The sequence below is a fragment of the Colias philodice genome, chromosome 9, assembly GCF_061535455.1.
Source record: "Colias philodice isolate Cphi_HAF_F1 chromosome 9, ilColPhil1 Martin Lab GWU primary, whole genome shotgun sequence".
Classification (NCBI taxonomy): Eukaryota; Metazoa; Arthropoda; class Insecta; order Lepidoptera; family Pieridae; genus Colias; species Colias philodice.
In genome coordinates, this window is record NC_143094.1 from 10,833,742 (window position 1) to 10,849,691 (window position 15,950).

The 15,950-nt window shown below is 32.9% G+C and overlaps 2 protein-coding genes across 3 annotated transcripts in view; one reads left to right on the top strand and one right to left on the bottom strand.

Moving 5' to 3' along the window:
* LOC149486123 (uncharacterized) overlaps nt 1-15,950 on the bottom strand; it is a 48,400-nt gene that overhangs the window by 13,748 nt on the left and 18,702 nt on the right. The window lies entirely within an intron of this gene.
* LOC149486124 (uncharacterized) lies at nt 520-4,406 on the top strand. Of its 2 annotated transcripts, none has more exons than XM_089699456.1 (3): nt 520-885; nt 1,252-2,036; nt 3,820-4,406. In XM_089699456.1, the coding sequence occupies exons 1-2, from the start codon at nt 717-719 to the stop codon at nt 2,022-2,024; spliced, it is 942 nt and encodes a 313-aa protein (XP_089555582.1). In that variant the 5' UTR covers nt 520-716; the 3' UTR covers nt 2,025-2,036; nt 3,820-4,406. The 2 variants fall into 2 exon arrangements, with proteins under 2 accessions (XP_089555582.1, XP_089555581.1); XM_089699455.1 differs by having other exon boundaries at nt 1,252-2,026.

The window sequence follows — 15,950 nt, forward strand, 5'->3', positions numbered from 1 at the left end:
ACTCTCTCCTTGTCTGAGACGGTTTTTACTATGGTAGTCTACGGTTTCATGCTAGTAGCCATCACAATGTATCCAAGCTAAAAAAAAAAAAAAACAAAAACACGACAATATCCGGAACGCAACTGTCAAACTTCATTACGTTTTTTTGTGCGCAAGCCATCACAGTAAAATTTTGTTTATTTTTATAAAAATGAAAATTTCATTTAAAAACAAGTGTATTAATTACTAATACTAAGTTTTAATATCATGTTCCACTGTAAATTGAATAAATAGTTGGCTAAATCAAGTGCTACAAGCTTATAAATGCAAAGGAAATCTTACAATGACGAGTGCATTAAAGGTACATAAATGGATTGAATTCTTACTAACGTTCAAGGGGTAAGTGATACATAGCATAAAAGTTTTTTGGTAGTCAAACGAAGATATTAACGTCGTTTTACCAAAGAATATCATTAAATATCGCGTATGTACCGGTTTAGAGGTTATGTTTATGTTATGTTTATGCATTGCATTGCAACCTGTTTGTACATGTCAACATGACATGAGTGTTTTTCTGAACGAAAAAGCGGGTTTTTTGTTAGGTTCGTTATATTCGTACACTAGTCATTTCCGTTTCCTGAAAAAACTTTCTCATTGTACCTACGGATCGCGCGTGTTTTATCTCTCTTGTGTTTGCGTTGCAAAAATCACTGTCTTAAAATAATTGTGAAGTGAAAATGGGGAAAAGAAAAAGATCAGATTCCTATTCCCAAGAAGATTTGTGGAAGAAATTAAAAAAACTGGAAAGAAAATTGAAGAAATGTGAAGGCAGAACTGATAGAGATAGAGAGTCAAGTCCAGGGACTCCTCCTCCTCCTCCTGTTGAATGCACTGAAGACTTGACAGGTAATATTGTTAACCCAAATCTTACCTACTTCAAACGACTGGATAACTGTGGTAGATTTAGTACCTATTAAACTAGTGTACAGGCCCAATACTAATTTTTGACTTAGCGCTACCACTAGCAGGTAGACAATGTCAGTTATATATTATATACATTTCAGCGCTATCACCTAGCGGATAGACAGTGTCAGATATATACATTTCAGCGCTATCACTTAGCGGATAGACATTTTATTCTTACTTTCTAGTGCTATCACTTGTGGATAGACAGTTACAACCACAGCCTGACAGAAATGTTTGTTCCCTAAATAAATAAAATCATATAGTAGTATGAGAAATGAATAACATTTGGTTTTATATTATTTACAGTCGAAGATATCCCAGAGGAGCTTCTGTTAGCCCTGGGCAAGGAAGGTGAGAAGGAAAACATTGTTGGTGGGGAGATACAGCAGCAGCTGACAGAACGATGGACAAACATCATTCATCAGGGACTTGGAAAAGAAGCCAGAGAAAATTTAACAAAGAAATACCCCTCACCAATAAATTTTATGGCAGCTGTACCGCCTGTCTTGAATGAAGAGATAGCAGCGGCTATGAATGAAGCCAGTAAGAAGCGAGACAAACGAATAGTTTTCCGTCAGGCGTTAATAGGTAAAATGATGGTCGCATTAGGTAAGGCACTTACCTGTGTCCTTAAGGGTAATATAAATACCAAAGAAATTGTAGAACAACTGAATGACTCTGCAAAACTAGCCGCAGAAGTTCTCCACCAAGACTCCGAATCGAGAAAATTTTTTGCTCTTGCGGGAACAAGTCCAGTTATAAAGGAAGCAGTCAAAAAGGTAAAAACAGACGAATACCTTTTTGGTAAAAACTGTGGGGAACTTATTAAAGCGGCCCAGAGCATTCAAAAAACAGGCTCCCAAATTAAAAGACCTATAAGACAGGAAAACTGGAAGAGCCCGCTGCAACACCATCCTCAACCCCGCAGCGGGCAAGCACATCATCAACCTCGCAGCGTGCCAGCCAAGCAAATTCAGACTCCCCAGCAAGCCCAGGGCCAGAGGGCTCAACAACAGCGGAAGAGACCTCAAGCCCAGCGCCCCAGTCGACAACCCCAAAACAAATATCGCAGATACTAGAGGTACATGCCGGTAAATTAAAATTTTTTTCTCATAACTGGTTAAAAATTACTAATGACCCGGTAATCTTACAATGGGTTCAGGGATACAATATCCCATTTAATTTTATCCCTCCAGAGCATACAGGACCCCATCAATCTTGGTCTAACAAAGAAAAAGAAATTATTGAATGGGAAATTGAAAAATTAATAAATTTGGGTGCTGTATCTCAATGTGAATATATAGTGGGCCAGTTTATATCACCAATATTTGTAATTCCAAAACCAAATGGTACATTCAGGTTTATATTGAATTTAAAAGAATTAAATCAATACATTGATACATGTCATTTCAAATTAGAAGACATGAGAACAGCATGTAAATTAATTACTCAAGACTGGTATATGGCAAAATTAGATTTGAAAGATGCATACTTTAGTGTGGCTATTTCAAATGAATCAAAAAAGTTTTTGAGGTTTAAATTTGACAATAAGTTGTATGAATTTAACTGCTTACCTTTTGGTTTATGCACAGCCCCTTTTGTATTCACAAAACTTATGAAACCAATATGTACCTACCTTAGAAATAAAAATATTGTCCTGACATCTTACTTAGACGATATAATATATTTTAACTCATCAAAAGAACAATGTAGGAAGGATATAGAGATTTCGTGCACTTTGTTTCAAGATCTAGGTTTTATTATTAACCTTGAAAAGAGTATTTTCACACCTAAAAAGACTTGTACTTACCTGGGCCTAATTATAGATTCAAGATCAATGTCCTTATCAGTACCTCTAGAAAAACAATTATCTATAATAGAAAAAGTTAATTATTTCAAGAAAATTAAGTCTTGTAGAATAAGGGAATTTTCTCAACTGCTAGGAAAATTAACTTCAGTTTGTCCAGCTATACCTTATTCATGGGTATATACAAAACTTCTAGAAAGGGAGAGATATCTTGCTTTAATTAAAAAGGATAACAATTATGATGAAAAAATGGAATTATCAAAAATAGTTACTTCCGAATTAGAATGGTGGACAAAGAACATAGATAGGTCTAACCCGATTCAAAATTATAATTTTTCTCTAGAAATTCAGACAGATGCCTCAACCACTGGCTGGGGAGCAGCTTGTGGTATAGAGCGAGCTTCAGGTTCATGGTCTTCCACTGAGAGGCAAAACCATATCAATTTCTTAGAAATTAAGGCAGCTTATCTAGGACTTCAATCTTTTACAAAAGACCTAAGTCATTGTGAAATCTTACTCAGAGTGGATAACACAACAGCAGTAGCATATATTAACAAAATGGGTGGTGTTCAATTTCCTCATTTAAATGAAATGGCTAGGATTTTTTGGCAATATTGCGAGAGAAAAAATATCTGGGTGTATGCGTCATACATAAATTCAAAAGATAATTTTGAAGCTGACTTTGAATCAAGGAAAATAAACATAGAATGGGAACTTTCAAATACTGCCTATGATGAAATTGTACAACAATTTGGCTGCCCAGAAATTGATTTATTTGCCTCTAGAATCAATAACAAATGTAAGAAGTTTATCTCATGGAAACAAGATCCTGAAGCGTTTGCTGTAGATGCATTTACTGTTAAATGGAGTAAATATTTTTTTTATGCATTTCCTCCTTTCTCATTAGTTTTAAAATGCATTAGAAAAATACAATGTGATAAAGCAGAAGGTATCTTGGTATTTCCTTTATGGAAATCCCAAGCCTGGTTTCCCACATTACAGACTCTTCTAGTTGGAAAAATGTTAATTTTCGAACCCAATCCAAATTTATTATCTTCTCCTTACAGAGAAACACACCCCCTTCATCAACAACTTACCCTGGCTGCAGGGCTGCTGTCAGCGAGGCGTTCGTGAGACGGGGCACTCCAAACTCAGCCTTAGGAATTATGTTAAATTCACTATCTAGCAATACTATCAAACAATATGATAGCTCTCTTAAATTATGGTGGAGTTTTTGTAATAGGTTTAAATTAGATCCTTTTCAAACTTCAGTCCCATTTATTTTAAATTTTTTAAGTGAACGTTTTAACTCAGGTGCCTCATATGGTACCCTTAATACCATTAGATCAGCTATTGTATTAATAATGGGACCGAAAGTTAGTGCAGATGATAGAATAAAAAGATTCTTAAAAGGTGTGTTTAAAATGAAACCACCTAAACCAAAATATAATATGACTTGGGACCCAGGCTTAGTATTAGAATATATAGGTAAAAATTATACGAATAATAATTTGGATTTACAAAGGGCTACTAAAAAACTTGTTATAATGTTAGCTCTTACTACGGGACATAGGGTTCAAACACTGTCCCTAATAAAAGTATCAAATATTAAATTTACACAAAGCGGAGTTCAAATTAAAATCCCAGACATTATAAAAACGTCCAATAAAAATTCATTTCAACCAATCTTACATTTGCAGTCGTTTACGGAAAAAGAAATCTGCCCTGTAGAAATTATAAAAATTTATTTAAAAGCCACAGAAAAATTAAGGCAAAACATAGATCACCTGATTTTATCATTTAAAAAACCATATAAGAAGGCTTCATCTCAAACAATAAGTCGTTGGATAAAATCCGTATTGTGTGAATCTGGGATAGATGTGTCTGTTTTTTCTGCCCATAGTACCAGACACGCGACTACGTCGGCAGCAAACAGGGCGGGTCTTAGCATAGACCTTATCCGTAAGACTGCTGGCTGGTCTAGAGGTTCTTCTGTATTTGCTAGGTTTTACAATAGGCCTATAATAGAAGATCCTTTATCCTTCTCTGATACTATTTGTAATCTGAGTACAAATATTTAAGAAAAACTTGTCTCTAGTTATAAGAATATTTGTAATATTTTGAAATAAATAAAAAATTCATTTGATTTATTATAAATGGTTTCATTCACAACTCATGAATCTTTAAACATCTACCATAGTAAAAACCGTCTCAGACAAGGAGAGAGTATAATTAAATGGTTAAACGAACTTACCTGTAAGTGAAGTTCTACCATAATTATACGAAGCTCCTTGTCTGAGACGGTACCTGTTCCCACCCTACCCACCTCTGACCAAGTCTGAGTTGTTCATGAAACTTCTTGCTTTAAAAGTAATGAAGTTTGACAGTTGCGTTCCGGATATTGTCGTGTTTTTGTTTTTTTTTTTTTTTAGCTTGGATACATTGTGATGGCTACTAGCATGAAACCGTAGACTACCATAGTAAAAACCGTCTCAGACAAGGAGCTTCGTATAATTATGGTAGAACTTCACTTACAGGTAAGTTCGTTTAACCATTTAATTATTACCCTTTATTATCTTAGTATTCAGTATTCCAAAAACATCATAGTTAATTTTAATAAAAAATTATTGATTACTGAGTAAATTTTTATGAATATCCTTTTCCAACTCTGGTTGAATAAAATATGTGTTTCTACCACGTTATTTAGAAAGAAAAATACAATAGTTATAATTTACAAGAAATATTCGGACCCGAGAAAATTTTTCGTGTTAAGTCAATATTTGTACAAAGTACAAAAAATAACTGATACATTTGTAACCAATGTTTTCTTAAGATATTTTTCTTGCCTTTATCGGAAAGTAGTCTCATCGGTATATTGTAATAAAACAATGGATTTTGTTGTATGTACAAGCGGACCCAGGCAACTTAAGAGTCGAGAAAAAAATATTTTTGCAACATTTTTCATTGCTCCTTTTAGTTAGAACGTGTTGTTATTTTCTTCGTTAGTTTTATTTACGTATATTAATTAAAAAACGTTTTTAGGTTAGCAAAATTCCTTTAGTATCGAGGAAGGCTGTAGGTAAATAGATATAGCCTTCCTTCCTTGTGTGAAAAATGTCCTGAAATAATTATTTATTATAAAATATGGAAAAGGGTTTGCAAATATTGCATTCAAAATGTAAGTAGGTATATATAATCGATTCAACAAATCTCAACGAACGATTTGGAAAATGCAGGCGAAATTACAAATATTCTAAATACTTTATTGGCTAAAATCTAGAACTGAATATCTTCGAAACGAATGCTTCTAATTCCATCAAACATAGTCAAGAGTTATATGTACGGAAAGGTATGTAGATACCTATAGATTTAAAATATTATAGGTAATATTAGTTCATTTCATTCGAAGGTATGTCATACAACAACAGATAGACACGGATGTTTTTAAAAAGACTTGAATATAACACATATTATTGGTCCTCAGGTCAGGCCATCACCAAAATACAGATTTTTTAATTCATATTGCTGCAGGAAAGGTATTCTCAAATTTTCGCTAAATCCATACTAATATTATAAATGCGAAAGTAACTCTGTCTGTCTGTCTGTTACTCAATCACGCCTGAACTACTGAACCAATTTGCATGAAATTTGGTATATGTAGATATATTTTGATACCCGAGAAAGGACATAGGATAGGTTTTATCCCGGAAATCCTACGGGAACGGGTTTTTCTCTGAAAACGCGGGCGAAGCCACGGGCGGAAAGCTAGTAATTAATATTTCACTAATCCACGGTGAAGTCTAATATTTAAGCTTACTAACAAACGCCCACGTGCTCATTAAAAATGCAGGATTAAAACTATCGCCTACATCAACGCAATGCTTATGTAGGTATATTATATTTTCCACGAACTATAATGCCTACGTATTTTCTCTACAAAATATTCAAGCTGTGAAAATAAAATAAAGAAGTATTGATTATAGTGACCTGCATCTCGCTTCGATGGCTTTTGTATAATCTGTGACGTCATATTATTTTTACCACAGAGTAGGTGTATAGTTGTTTATTTTTATGTAAAATGTTACAATAAATAATTATGATGATGATAATAAACTAAAGTAATAGATTCGTTCTATTAGAAAATTTGAGTATCGACTATCGTGTAAGGTAATATTTTAATTGTAAACACCGTTCCATACACCTTATTAATATATTGGTTATGTATAAGAGTTTTATATATTAAGAAGATTTACATCAAATGAACATAGAGCTGGAGCAATAGCAGAACATAGAGCAAGAGCATTATTTCGTGATCTTTAGTGTAAATGAAAACTCGTATTCAGTATTTTTCAGTATTAGAACATTGTATAGAATCTTTTTGAACGCACTAAGAACAACAAAAGAATGCTCTACGCCTGTTTACACTAAAATAATTTGACATAGTGGGCTTAAAATGAGCATTCGCTCGTTTGATATAAATGCACTGCACAATAATAATATACTGGCAGAATTTGACAACCTTGACAACATTCCTAAATCCCACAAAAATTAATATTATAATATTAGATATCCTGAGTGGATATCTATCATTTCCTGATTTAGATACAGACTCACGTATCTTATCACATCATCATAACACAAACAGAATGTAAAATGATCAAGTTACATGCTTGTAAAAATACAAAATGTAACGAAGCGAACAAACAACTTTTACAAGAGAAGTTATATGGTAATGACATATAATCCAACTGTACAATTCCTATTCACAACTGAACTATACAACGATTATTACACAAATTGGTTAACTATAATACAAAACTCCGCTTATACCAAACATATTCAGTAAAAACAAAGGAAAAAATATTCTAAAGCATAAACTAGTTTTATCCGCATACGTTTTATTTGTAAGCTAGGTTATTTTATAAAAATATTATGCAGACTGTACATAAATATTCATCACATAAATGGAGTCAGACATTTTACACTAACGCTACGTTTTTTCTACTAAATAGTCAAGCGAAATAAACATATTTAATACTGGGGTTTTAAAACCTTTTGTTAATATTTTTCATTTTATGTAAACGGAAATGGAGAAAATTGAATGGATGTTTCAGGTTGGTTAAGTTGTAATATTGAATACGTCAGCATTGCATCATATAGAGTCTAACTTTTCTCAAATATTATTTTGAATTCTTGTTATATATTTATTGCACAATGTGGAAAAATACTATTTAAACAATTTAATGTATGTCCATAACAATTTGTCATAAAGTCATCGTAGATGAGTATTTTCTCTTGTTTTGCTGTTATTCGTCTTTTATAACCAAGCGCTAGCAATTAAAATCAAATAATTAGAGAGTATCTCTACAATGCTAATGTCTGTAAACATGTCTGACAGTGTCAATAGAATTGGGAACTTTCTTTTTTTTCAAGTCAGTAAAAACTAAAAGTCTATATCAAAACAGACGTGTACCGTTCAGGAACAAAAGGAACACAGTCCTTTCTCTGAACAGAAAATGTCTGAACGTTTCCGTGAAATTCAATGATACTTCGGAACAGGGCAATGTATGGACTACACAAATGATTGCACTGTTTGAAAACTATAAAAACAATGTAAAACTGAAGTTTACTGTATTACAAAGGGAGTAAAAATGCACTGTTGGTTCCAATTAATTGATTTGAAAAAGAAGAAAAACGTATTTCACTGTATTTCAGAACTAAAACATTGCAAATTTATTCCTTCATTGTAACAAACAGGGCGAAAAGTGTGTTTTAAACTGTTTGGCTTTTATACCCAGTGTGTTTTCTTAACAAACTTTTGAATGACGCCTCCTTAAATTAATAACATACCTAATATTGTTAGGGGCGTGATCGTGCGTCTAAAAAAAAAGGATTAGTTTTTTGACATTCTACAACAATGATGACGTATTACGTAAGGTCCCTAATAGGAATCTAAGGAATTGGGATGTTTCTGATTGACTGAGACTTCATAAAGTTATTAATTTTATTGGACGTTGCTGAATCATTACTCCTGGATATACAGTGTAGCTTCTATTTATATAATAGGTATGTGAAACTTGAAAAAGTTTTCACACAAATCTTTAGCATACAAAAGCTAGTTTATTTAAATACAATTCATCTCTTTATGTAAGCGTCTCAGCGTCTCTAAAGCGATTCAAAGACGCCGCTTTCTCGAATTCCTTATTCTAGTCTTAAGGTAATGTATGACATTGTTATTTTTATTGCTTCCGAAGCAATTTCTAATGTAGAGGAAAGGGTTTTTGAATGTGCCTTGGAGATTGAATGTAAATTTCAGTAGCTACATTATACGGAAAGATTGAATTTCCGTACTAACTTACTTAATATAACCGAGTTTTATTTAATTCAACACAATATATTTCTCGTGCAAAAGTATTTTTTGTATGTGAATTTATTTGAAATTTTCAGCGTGTTGATTTGTGAAACTGTGCTTATAAAAGCGAGTAATTGGCCACTTATTTTGGCTCTTTTATTTGTATATCCAATCAATCAATAATTATAGATTGCAAGTAAATTAGTTGAATTAGTATGTAGATTTAATATTTTATTCGAATATTTTATTTTACGAGCTTATTCCTTTTATTGGATTTATTAATTAAATATTGACATAAAATCAATTCCTTTGCTTTTCTGTTTTGTATCATCAAGAAAAACAGATATCGCGATATAACCACGTGAATGAAGTTCATGTAAATCATTCTCAATCAAGAAGAACTATGATTAGCGTCTCATTACAGTTTTCATTGTGAACAAGCCCTACGTAACTAAGTCCTACGCATCAAGCTGCCCTAAGGCTGTGTTCATACTCACATAGATATCTACAAACGCATATCATACGCATTCGTTATAATCATTGCTCAGTATTCATGGCTCGTTACATTACAAGGCTATTTGAACTGTGAGAAATGTTTATTTATGATGTGGAAATATGGTATACCTAATGGTATAATTCAATGATAATTGACTGATTATGGACTGATACTATGAGAGCAAATGATGCAAAATTGTTTGTAGGAAATAAAGAGAAATGAATTCGATTCGACGGAGGAGGTATATTATGTAATATTGTATTCATTGGCTTATTGTGAAATTGGAAAGAAGTGGATACATATAGACGGACGCCACATGAGAACAATTTTTTTTAAATATAAATTGATAAATAATACTTTGTAAAATAAACCCAAAACAATAATAGCAAGGAAAGCTTTAGGACAATTTACCAACCGCAGTGTTGCCTAAAATACGAAGAGCGTAAAAAGAGCCTTTATTACGTCAACTGTTAAAAACATAAGGTTCTTCTTTTACAGACTACTACAAATAAAGATAGAATATACTACTGTGGTACATTTATATTGTATAATGTGTGTATCAGAAAAAGACGGAATCTATTAACGCTACGACTACTTACAGTGGTCCCATAAAAGGACTGCGATGTTCCCCTAGCTATCTAGAATATCAATGGTTCACTTCATGTTTCCAAAAATTCTAATCCACTCTCTTACGACACTACTCTACTACTACTCTCTACTCTACTACTACTTTCTACTCTAGAAACTACTACTCTCTACTCTAATTAATCTCTCACAAATACTATAAATAGACGTCGAAACAAACAATAATGCAAGTACTTAAATCTATGTTCACAGTACATTGTACTTCGTACAACAGCTTGAGAGCGATAAAGCCTAGCTTTACTGCAGTAGGGACGGAACCCTGCCAAAAGATTACCCTATCTGAGTTCTGAGGAAAGGCATTTTAATGTGCCTTTGACGATACGGACGAGCTTAATCGAGTTATCGCTGTTTTAAAGTAATTAATCTGTATGTTTTTGATTAAAATAAAAATACGTGAAGCACTTGGGGACTGCCGCGGTAAAGCTATTGCATGCAATGCTTTCAAGTCACACCTCCGTGCCCGTCGGAGTGGGGAGCGTGAGGTTTTTTTCGTTACGGAATTTCTGGATTCGGTCCCCGCGCTCAAGGCCCGCGATAGAAGCTATGCAATAGCTTAATCACAGCACATAAACATGCAACTCACAGCATAAAATATGTTGATGAAATAGATATTTGCGAGGTAGGTATCAATTTTGCCTTATGTTTCAATTTCTAGATTAATTGAATAAGACGTGTTTGAAAAGAAAACTATAACAATAAACAGATTTTAGATACGTCGTAAGTATTTCGTTGGAGTAGATGAAAATATAAAGACTGAATGTAATCTTTTTAAAAAGTATGTAGGTATTGTAGATTATTAATTAATATCATGAAACATTTTAGTCACTACATTTTAATACTGTTTCCCTTGAGTTGCGGATTGAAAACCTTCCAAACAATCTCATTTTTATGGACAGAAGTTTGTCATAAAATATATTTTTATAGAACACAAGGCAGAATCTCGAGTATGTAATATATCGAAGGTAATAAGTAAACGAAAGTGGCTATAAAACTACACACGTAGCTATAAATACATTATTTAACCTACTATTCGCTATCTAATAATTCTCCTATAAAATGAAACTATCATACTGAAATCAGATTCTGCCAAAATTGATTCAGAAGTTCGTTAAAAATGTAAACGTATTGAAAGATATTTTAAAAATTTGTAGCATTTTAACACAATAACTGCTTTTACTCACTATAAAAATAACTAAAATAGCTTTTATACAAATTATAATAAAAATAAAGCCATAGGCTATTGACGATAAACGATCACGGAATAAATTAACCTCTCTCTCCCTCTCTTTTCAGCCTTTTTCCGTCCACTGTTGGACATAGGCCTCTCCTAAGGCACGCCATAGAGCATAAATTAACCTATGGTACCTGATACTTACAGTATTAATTTTTAATAGGAAATGGAATAGGAATAAAGACAGATAATTTTATGCGAATAATAATATGAAAATTCCCAATAATAGTGTAAAAAATACAAATTGTGAATCATGCAACAAAACAAAACTACTCAACCATATTACAAATAAAACATACTAAAAAAGTTGTTCCCAATGTTGAACACAATAAAACGCTCAAACTTTGAACGATGACAATCTTACAATTTACTATATTATGCATATGAACGTGTAAACTTGTCCGGGCTACCCATAAGTGGGTTAAAATTTCCCAACTTCATGTATATTCAAAACTTGGCGTCCTGTTGGTGTGAGTTAAGCTCGTATGAATACTAACCGTTCTTCACGGCGTCTTTGCTATTTGGAAATCCAATTTACACCGTTAAGTCTTTCGCTATTGAGTAGTTAAACAAGTGGACTAAAAGGAGTTTTTAGAACTGGATTAAAGCGTGCGGTTTCATGTTTAGTATAGAATAAAGAGCATGAAAATTTTTCATGCTCTCTCTTAAACTAGTGTAGGTATAAGTACATAGTTTAAGTACCTTGTTTTCATACATAAATACGATATGCCATCTGGTTGAATCTGCTATTTGATTGAATGACTAGCGCGTTAATTGAATGACGACATTTAGTTGAATGACTAAAGGACAACTAGTCAGGTCGTTTAATGTATTTCAACGTCTCGACTGCACGTTATTTAGCATAGTAGTTGATATACTACGACAAACGATTACAATTATAATGTATTATAATATTCCTCAAATTGTTACAATCTAAACATACTGTACATACAGTAAGGTGTTAGCTCTACGACAAAGGGGCAGTTATAAGTAGGTGCAAACTTTTCCTACATAAAAACACCTACTTAAAGCTTAGATGTATTTTTTGCAACGTCTCGACGCCTACTTTATGTCTATTTATGCAAACTGGAGTGCAAAAATAGGGTCATAATCGTATTAAGTCTTTCTTCGTGCAAGATGCAAATAATTTGGAAAATCCAAAAGTGCACGCCTCAAAATTTTTTTTTAATAAATATTTATTAATTATTATTTTTGTTTATTTAATAACAATTAAACCACATCGAATCAGACCCTGAAAAATGAAAGGGTTCTATTCCTGAGCATACTCAAGCGTAAGAGAAAAAAAAAGACTCGATTAGTAAAGTATTTCGGTCGCTATCGTGTTAACAAGAAAAAGGATCCGCACATACAGACACACGGACGTCCAAGACAGAACTTTTTTAAACTGTTTTTTAACTAGTTTAAATAACAAAAATGACATCAAAAATATCATGAACGTTAAAAATAGTGTTTTTTCTTAATATGTGTGTGTATGTATTATCTTACAAGTGCAATGTATGATACATAAAGACATTTTAAGTTTGAAAAATCAGATGTTTTGCGCGAAGTGACAGTAGTACCCACCTCAACGCTTCGCTTATGAGGCGTGCAAAATAAACTACGTGAGTAAAGAATTTATAAATAAGCATGCATTAGTTAATTCACAAAGAATATCAATTAAGTTTGTATTTTTTTTTCTAAAATTTATATGAAGTAAAAAATATTTGTTAAAGTTTTCATTTTGTCCACAGTATCCACAGTTTTTTTGGTTTAGTTCTAAGAAACTTCCCTTAATAAATAAATAGATAATATAAGGTTTTATAATTCAAAGCAAACGGGTTCGAAGTAGGTAGGTGTCGCTGACTTTATTGTTTAGGTATCTCTTACATAAGACATTCTAACTACCTCAATTTAGTGATCTGACTAAAGCGCTTACAGCGCAGCGTTCATCATTTAGACACATAAATATCTAATGGAATCGGAGTAATGTCTACAGCATTTTATTTCCAACCTTCGCTGGAATATTTAATGCTCCTGCATCGCTGAAAACCGCTAGAAATCGAGAAAGATTGTGAATAAATAATAGTGCCTATAGGTAACGGTAAAAACCGGTTTTATTGTCTACATCGTACATATTGGAAAATACGATTGCGTTTCTATTGTTACAAGCTTGGTCGATCTGAGTGCTGAGTGATTGTGTTGAGGTCGAAATGGTTTTGAACAAAACTTTTATTCACCTCTTAAAACATGAGTCCGGTAGATTTCTTAAGGAATTTATTTCTGACTGTAAAACACGTGAGACTGTAAGACCGCTATAAAAGGTATGATTATAGTTTGAACTTTTTATAGGTTGTGTGGGAAAGTTTAAATTGTTTTATTTAATGTGATAGGAATACAACACCTTATGCTTTGTGGGTGTTAAACAATATGAATATATTTTACAAATATACTTTAAAACTTTACTGTGAAATTTTCAAAATTATGTCAAGTGTATACCTATAAGAGTAAATTAACCATCGTAAAAATATCCTAGAACATCTCTTTGTTAATCTTCTTTCCATTGTATTTCGTTCGATTAAAGAAAAAGAGAGCATTTCTGTTTTTAATATCTTACTTAATAGCACAAAACGATAACACAAAGTACGATATTTTATATCCTGATTATAAAGATCCATATAGTAATTGGATAAGATAACTGCGATCACTTGTATAATATTGTTTCAAAGACGCCTTTCCTATCGCTATCAAGAACAACAACGGAGTTATGACCAACTTTATACCTCGTAAAGTACGTTCATATTTTCTTCCGACCCCTCAAATGATTTCAAGACGTATGACTTAGAAAATATGGTTGTAAATAGCTCGTCGATGAAATTGCTATCAAATTCGCTTATTCAATTGTTATTAGCAATAAGCGAGGCTATGAAAGATGCTATGATAGTTTGATGATCGCGACTTGACGCTGCGCCAATAGAAATTATGAGCGGAGTTATATTTCAAGAAACAAGAAGTTGCAATACTTTTCCTGGCAGCCGTCCAGACCAATTTGCATACGTTTTGATTAAAATTACAAGTTTCGCGAAGAAACGGGAGTTGAATTGTTTAACAATCGGAATGAAGTAGTTTGTATTAAAGTGGTACTGAAGTATGACAATTACACTGCACTAAAATGGATGTACTTTTTAATGTACACTTGCAACGAAATGTTCGATGTTTAAGAAATGAATTTCGTTTAACAAACAAACATTATTATATTGTGTATTGATAAATGTACTAGAATAAAGGTACAAATAAAAAGTTATCATCGACACTTTTTAAGTATATGACAGCGCAACGATATAAATCTAATTCTAGAACATGCATAAATAAACACAAACAACAACATTTACAAAAATGTTTGAACCTAAACTTATTATTAAGTCAACGAACAATATTACCAAAGTTCGGCAGATACTACACGCAGGCACTTATTCACACGTAATTCCATCAAAGAATTGCAAAGTGCTCCCAAATATTTATGTCGAGTTTGTTACCGAAAATTTGAAAGTTGTCAACGTATGAATTTTAAATTATTTACTTACTCAGAGGAGTTGGCGCGAAATTCGTTCTGTGAATATTTTACATGGCTGAAAAATTTTTCATTTTGGCTACGAGCGGACGCCATTGCCTGTCAAAGTTGAACACAACTTTGGTGTATCGTGAACGCTCCAGTGTGTTTACAATAACGTTATAAATATGCTAACAAACTAATGTTAACATTCAACCCCAGGAATATATAAGTTTGAAAGTTTGAAGATTTTATTCGTCGTTTGTTTGGTGTAGTTTTGAACTTTACCTCCTATAACATCTTTTTATTTATCCGTTTGGATAAATTCTAAATAGCTTATGAAGTTGAAAGAGATACTTTAAATATGAAACAGTTTTAGACCGCCTCTCTAGAACTCCTCTTTAAAAATCCGACGGACATTTTGCGATCAAAGATAAATTGTAGAAGAAATCTTATTATTATTTGTTTATTACAAACAAACGCATAATTATTCAAATTTAATACATAATTGCTTCAAGATTCTTAAGAATTCGTAAGTATTTTCAGTCAGAGATTGTGTACACATAAATGACTCTACCCTCAACGTACTATGACCGTAATAGGAAGGTGTCAGGCAAAAAAACTTTGTATTGAAAAGTGTGAATCTATGCGTAGAGCATATCGTATTGCTTCCGATCCTGACACGTTCCTATTACGTTCATAGTATGATACGTTGTAGTGGGTAGAGTCCTTCAATGATACTCTGTCCCCACGCGTTAATCAAAGATACATTGACGCCACTATTGCTGGGGACCAAGGCCCAAGACAAACGTCAATCCGCAAAGGAATAGAATCCGCTATCGATACTAATTGACTGACAAGCGTATGATGTTTTGCTAAGGATTTAGTCGGGTGACTAAATACGGGTGGTCGTCGACGTCGTTGGTA

Bases quoted from the DNA above. Each gene is read 5' to 3' on its own strand.
- LOC149486124 (XM_089699456.1), top strand. From the start codon at position 717: ATGGGGAAAAGAAAAAGATCAGATTCCTATTCCCAAGAAGATTTGTGG. The intron at 886-1,251 runs GTAATATTGTTA...TATTATTTACAG, and splicing joins ATGCACTGAAGACTTGACAG to TCGAAGATATCCCAGAGGAG.